The 6,480-nt window shown below is 51.3% G+C and overlaps 2 protein-coding genes across 2 annotated transcripts; both read left to right on the plus strand.

The window, feature by feature from the left end:
* LOC112892844 (aspartic proteinase CDR1-like) lies at window positions 1-1,344 on the plus strand. Its single transcript, XM_025959953.1, has one exon. The coding sequence runs from the start codon at window positions 1-3 to the stop codon at window positions 1,342-1,344; it is 1,344 nt and encodes a 447-aa protein (XP_025815738.1).
* A 559-nt stretch (window positions 1,345-1,903) lies between these two features.
* Window positions 1,904-5,617, plus strand: LOC112895678 (E3 ubiquitin-protein ligase At1g12760-like). The gene is made up of 6 exons (XM_025963659.1): window positions 1,904-2,081; window positions 2,292-2,340; window positions 3,190-3,984; window positions 4,250-4,375; window positions 4,461-4,737; window positions 4,833-5,617. Exons 3-6 carry the CDS (start codon window positions 3,392-3,394, stop codon window positions 5,055-5,057), a joined length of 1,221 nt encoding a protein of 406 aa, XP_025819444.1. The 5' UTR covers window positions 1,904-2,081; window positions 2,292-2,340; window positions 3,190-3,391; the 3' UTR covers window positions 5,058-5,617.
* The last annotated feature ends 863 nt before the right edge of the window (window positions 5,618-6,480 follow it).

The raw sequence follows: 6,480 nt of genomic DNA on the forward strand, positions 1-6,480 counted from the left end.
ATGGAAGCGACGGTGCTCGTCCTCTCCGGGCTCCTCGTGCTCCTCGCCGGGCAGCGGGCCTGCGCGGCGCCCGGCGCCGGGTTCAGCGTGGAGTTCATCCACCGCGACTCGCCGAGGTCGCCGTTCCACGACCCGGCGCTGTCCCCGCACGGCCGGGTGCTCGCGGCCGCGCGCCGCTCGCTCCACGGCCAGGTGCCCGGGGGCTCGGCGCCCGCGCCCGCGGCCGACAGCGGCGGCGTCGAGTCCAAGATCATCTCCCGTTCGTTCGAGTACCTGATGGCGGTGAACGTCGGCACGCCGCCGACGCAGATGCTCGCGATCGCCGACACCGGCAGCGACCTCGTGTGGGTCGACTGCAGGAACGGCAGCGGCGCGCCCGCCGCCGCGGGAGGCGTCGTGTTCGAGCCGTCGAGCTCGTCGACGTACAACGTCGTGGGGTGCCAGTCCGACGCGTGCCAGGGGCTGAACCAGGCCTCCTGCGACGCCGACTCCAACTGCCAGTACCAGTACGCGTACGGCGACGGGTCCCGCACGGTCGGGGTCCTGTCCACCGAGACGTTCAGCTTCGCCGACGGCGGCGGCGGCAGCAGCGCGCCCCAGGTGCGCGTTCCCCACGTCGACTTCGGGTGCTCGACGTACATGGCCGGCAATTTCCGCGCGGACGGGCTCGTCGGGCTCGGCGGCGGCGCCTTCTCCCTCGTGTCGCAGCTCGGGTCCGCGACGCCGTTCGGGCGCAGGTTCTCCTACTGCCTGATGCCGTCCTACGCCGCCAACTCGTCGTCCACGCTCAACTTCGGGTCCCGGGCCGTCGTGTCGGAGCCCGGCGCGGCGACGACGCCGCTGGTGCCCGGGGAGGTGGCCGCGTACTACACCGTGGCCCTCGAGTCCGTCGCTGTCGGCGGGCGGACGGTCGCGTCCCGCAGCTCCGCCATCATCGTGGACTCCGGCACGACGCTGACGTTCCTGGACCCCGCGCTGCTGCGGCCGCTAGTGGCGGAGCTGGGGCGGCGGATCAACCTGACCCGGGCGCAGCCGCCGGAGCAGCTGCTGGAGGTGTGCTACGACGTGAGCGGGAGGGCGCAGGAGGAGTGGGGGGTCCCCGACGTGGCGCTGCGGTTCGGTGGCGGCGGCGGGGACGTGACGCTCCGGCCGGAGAACACGTTCGTGCTGGTGCAGGAGGGGACGCTGTGCCTGGCGCTGGTGCCAGTGTCCGAGTCGCAGCCGGTGGCGATCCTGGGGAACGTCGCGCAGCAGAACTTCCACGTCGGGTACGACCTCGACGCGCGCACCGTCACCTTCGCCCCCGCCGACTGCGCCCGCTCGTCGCCGTCGGCCTCCAGCTGACGAAATAACCTGCATGGCCGCCCCTGCTGTGTATCTAGCCACACAATTGGAAAATAAATCATCTGAGAGAAAAAAAACAGGCTTTTGATACGTTCGTGCCATCCTGTTCGTGTGTTGGATGAACTTTAGGTCTTAGCACCAGGTGATGCTAGAAGCCATGGCTGCTGAAGCTGCTGCTGCTGACTCACTGCACACTGCAGGATCGAAATGCCAATTTTAGCCACGCACCGCCACGTTTCCGCCGAAGGTTTGCGCAACGGACTCCCCACGGGAGCAACGCGCGAAATGTGATTCCACACTGCCCTCTAACATTAGCCAAAAGAGTCTAGACGACACGAGCCTTAACCTGGGCTGCCACCGAAGCTAGTCAAACAAGGGAGGGGCCCCTAATCCCGCCCGCGCCAGCGATGACCGAGCGGAGCGCCCTCTGCGGCCGTCGGATCTGCGGGATCCCGCCACCCGAGCGGCCACGATGCGCGCTGCCTAAATTTACCGGGCTGCCCCTTGGCTTCTTCTTCTTCTCCTCTCTCCGCCTGGTCGTTAGCTTCGTCCCCCTGGCCCTTTCCCCCGAGAGGGACGACCCCGACCGCTGACCCGCGGGGGTTCCTACAAAAGCGACGGCGGCAAAAGGACAGGCGAGCCGAGGGGGAAAGGAACAGGGAGGGGCAGGGCCAGGGGGGTCAATCCGCTCGCTCGGGGGTGGGAGCGGCCTGAATCGGAGCCCCGGTTCCTCCTAGGTACGTTTCACGGATCCTCTCTTGTCTTCTCCGATCATCGGAATGGGGCCCGTGCCGTTCGTCCCGTTCAGTCTAGCGTACGTCTCGTCTCGCCGCGCGTTGCTGGCGTCGATTGGTGGCTTGCGGGATTGAGGTGCTCCTGTGATTGGGTTTCCTGTAGCTGGAGGCACTGTTTATCCTCACGTCTTGTTGGCTGTTTTTTTTCCCCAGGTGTTTGGGAGAACGAACGAACGAGCTTCTGTTTCGCCATTCTATGGAGGTATGCTGTATCATGCTCCCTCGTAGCTGCATTCTTCTTTTCGACCAACATTTGGAGGGGTCAGGTTGTTGTGTGCTTCATTTCTAGGATCAGTGTGTTAGGAACTTAGGATATATTTTGTTTACTCTACTACATTGCAATGTTTACACTACTACATTGCAACGCCTCCCTGCCAAATCATGCCCGAGGTGTGACCAACGATTTATTATTACGTTGTTTTAGTGTAGCAAATCATTCCCCGTTCCTTCCAATTTTGTGGGAGTGGTATTTTGTTGGGATAACTGGCTCCATAGCACTGAAAAAGGAATGGTATATTGACACCTCGTTTGCCTCAGCACCATTCTTTTCGTTTTTGCAAAAGAAAACGATAAAGTTTTCTTGCATGGTTGATTTGCTGTCAAGCTCTAGTATTGCAGGAAAATAAGATGAAGAGCAGTTGGTTATGTATACTACTCCCTCCGTCCCAAATTATTAGTCGGTTTGGCTTTTCTAGATTCATAGACTTTGCAATGCATCTAGACATAATATATATGTAGATGTATAGTAAAAACTATGAATCTAGAAAAGCCAAAACGACTAATAATTTGGGATGGAGGGAGTATTTTATTATAAAGAAACGTAATGCCAACCTTAGAAGAACAGATGAGATTTGGTAATGGAAAATGAGGTTTACCTACGACAATGTCTCTGATCTTCCAAAACACTTCATATAACCTGGCTGCGATTTTGCCTTCTAGTCTAATTCTGTTCTAGTGACATATCGTGCTTACCTTAGACGAAGTCTTTCATAAATTAAGTAGGCAGGTTGGCAGTTATTTGACTCTTGGTATTGACTTTACTTTTCTTCAGGTACACTAAAAGTTACCTTAGGTGCTCTGCTGGGAAGAAAAATAAGTACCTTAGTTTGTTTTAAGGATATAGAATCAAGTTGGAGATCACTTGATATCAAGGGAGGCTATCAAACTAACGTGTTGTATGGCTGTCTAGTTTCGTGGCTCTTGCTCCTGCCAAATCAAAAGGTGAAGGTCAATCACGTAGTTGTCCTTTTTTGATGGATCACACTGGGAACTTAAGCCATCATGATCACACAATTGACATACCAAGGAATGATGTTACCTCCCCATCAGCATCTCACCAGGACGATCTCGACAGCTTGGATGAGTTTCACGACACCAGAAGTGCTCCGGATGAAGTGCCTGCAGTCCCAGAAAGTTCTTCTGTCACGTATGATGTATCTGACTCTCAAAACGCATCCTCTGCCAGGAGAGATCGAGGCCATCGTCAGCAGAATCCTTTGAATTCTGGCTTCTGGATCTCAATTGAGCTTATTGTAAATCTTACCCAGATTATAGCGGCTATTTCTGTTCTATCAGTATCAAGGAACGAGCACCCACATGCTCCATTATTTGTGTGGCTTCTTGGCTATACAATAGGTTGTATTGCTATTCTTCCACATCTTTATTGGCGGTACGTTCAGCGCAATCGCCAGAACACGGAGCAGGAACTGCTGACCCAAAGTTCATCAGAAAGAAATATATCTGAGACTAATTCTTTTGCAACCGCTTCATCTCATGCATCGGAAGCTGTGGACGGTGCCAACCGAACTGGAGTCTCAAGAAGTAACTTACCATTGGCAAGTCCAAGGTAACATTTCTTCCATTGAATAAATATGTGTGTTATACCTGCGCAATCGTATAGGTTATCTCCAACGGGATGCATCACATGGTCCTGAGCATTTTGTCTATGCTGACTATTACGATTCAGTACTTCCTATGACTTTTCTTTGAACTCCGGATGTGGTAGTTGAGACGCATCATATAATGACGTGACCATTTGAAGTGTTTCCTCTGCCTAACATTTCGGTCCTCATGAAATACTAAGTACTAATAGTGTAATTAATGTTTTGTAGGTTCTATGCATTGGTCGCTTGCTTTAAATTGTTGCTGGATTGTTTCTTTGCCGTGTGGTTTGTTGTGGGGAATGTGTGGATATTTGGCAGCCGTTCTTCTGCCCAAGATGCTCCTAACTTGTACAGGTATGTGCTGCTTGTTTTCAATTTTTAATAGCTTACTCACATTCGCAACTTAGATATGTCATCTTTTGTTTGTAACCATTTTCAGGATATGCATAGTATTCCTTGCATTCGGCTTCATTGGCTATGCATTGCCTTTCATTCTCTGTACAATGATATGTTGCTGCCTGCCCTGCATAATCTCAATTCTGGGCGTCCACGAGGATTTGGATCCAAACAGAGGCGCTACCACGGACACAATCAATGCCTTGGTGGCGTACAAGTTCAAATCGAAAAGAGTTCATGATGGGGATGTGGGAGAAGACGGCGGTGGAGTCTTGGCAGCTGGAACTGACAAGGAGCGAACGATCTCTGCAGAAGATGCTGTGAGTTCCCTCCTCATGTTCCTTTCAACATCTGGTCGACTGTGCTGCACATTGCGCATTTGTTGTTGACATATTTACTTGTCTGGGCTCTGCAGATCTGCTGCATCTGCTTGTCAAAGTTCTCGAACAACGAAGATCTACGAGAACTTCCCTGCGCGCATGTCTTCCACATGGAATGCATAGATAAATGGCTCCAGATAAATGCATTGTGCCCTCTTTGCAAGGCTGAAATAGGGGGCTCAAAAAATATTGCAGAAACTGGCTCCGAGGGGCCTCGGGACGATAACAGAGTAGGCAACGACGTTGAGTCACAACGATAACTGCTGACTGCTCTCTCACATGAGCATGAGGATGATGGATGACGTGCTTTTGATGCTGCCTAAGCTTGTTAACATAACCAACTACAAGTAGGAAGGTTATACACACTATGATCCCACAGCAAGTCCTTTTTTCTGGTGGACTTGTTTCGTATCGCCAATATAGTATTTCCTGCTTACAGTGCAGAGCAGTGTTGTCTGAGATTTTCTCGTGCATTTCTGAAGCAACATTTTCGCGCACCTACCATGGCTTCCTAGCTGCACTTGGAGCTGATGATGGTGGCAACCTAAGATGACCATACTCTGTGGGTTGTTGATGTTAACCTCCTTGCTGTTAGCAGCAGTTGCCCTATCTCCTGTATAGAAAATTGTTAGTGAATTAGTCTACACTTTGCACCAATGTCCTTGTACAGAAAAAGTGGACATCTCATTTGTATCTGGTCAGCCTGCACCAGTACTGCAGCTCCTGTATGGTTGATCCTGTACATTGTATAAACCCAGAAATGCTGGGTACTAGGTAGACATATATTGGTATCAATGAAAGGCAAAATTCACCAAACCCATTCGCTGGAGCATGCCTGTACTTTACCCCTGAATGCATGTGTATGGTACACTTCAGTTTATTCCAACTCCATGTATGCAAGTCCCTGGAATCACTGGGTGACAGCAAGTGCAATAACAGATGTGTCCATGATAGAAGAGAAAGGCGCAGATCTATCCATGAAGTATCCATCAGCATTTCTCACTTTCCCCACGTTTATTTAGAGAGATACCAGCACAAATGCAGATCCAACAACCTGATGCTCCTACACATAATTAAGCTGCAAAAGCTTATCCATCCCCTATTCCCCTGCATTGGACCATGAAAGCCGCACTGTCAACTAGTGCTTGTCCTTGCATCCCCAGAAAGAAAGAGAGAGAGAGGAGAAGAAGAATATCTCCAATTATTGGTCCCTTTCTTGGTTAGTTCTGATGATACGGTGTGCGGGCAGACAGTCAAGCTATGCTGCACTGACCACTCTACTGGTCTACTTCTACTGCTGTAAGAAATATAGCCCTATTGGGCTATGATTGTAATTTTGGTGATTGTGTTATAACATAGTTAATGGAACTAATAAGTTTGTGAGTCCAAGATCTCATGGATAGAGTCCAATTCATATACAAGATGGTCCAAATTGTAGTCAAGATGCCCAAGTTATAGTGAGACCGCAGCAACGTGGACAAGGTGCAGCATAAATATATGCGTTCGTTAAACCGACAACATTATATTTGAACTGACTGGTGCATTGGTGAGTTGATAAGGCAACCAAGTGCAAAAAGACTCAGTAACACCGGTTAAACCGACGAACATAATAGATACGTCGGTGCATTAGTGCTGAGATTACTCAGAGAGCATTCTTGGCTCCAGAAGGAGTTTTTAGCACCT

Source organism: Panicum hallii, chromosome 5 (genome assembly GCF_002211085.1).
Source record: "Panicum hallii strain FIL2 chromosome 5, PHallii_v3.1, whole genome shotgun sequence".
In the NCBI taxonomy this organism is placed as follows: Eukaryota; Viridiplantae; Streptophyta; class Magnoliopsida; order Poales; family Poaceae; genus Panicum; species Panicum hallii.

What these genes read in the sequence shown, in the direction of transcription:
- LOC112895678 (XM_025963659.1), top strand. Translation starts at nt 3,392, where the DNA reads ATGGATCACACTGGGAACTTAAGCCATCATGATCACACAATTGACATA. An exon ending in TTACCATTGGCAAGTCCAAG is followed by an intron (nt 3,985 to 4,249) that starts GTAACATTTCTT and finishes AATGTTTTGTAG; the next exon opens with GTTCTATGCATTGGTCGCTT. An exon ending in GATGCTCCTAACTTGTACAG is followed by an intron (nt 4,376 to 4,460) that starts GTATGTGCTGCT and finishes AACCATTTTCAG; the next exon opens with GATATGCATAGTATTCCTTG.
- LOC112892844 (XM_025959953.1), top strand. Translation starts at nt 1, where the DNA reads ATGGAAGCGACGGTGCTCGTCCTCTCCGGGCTCCTCGTGCTCCTCGCC.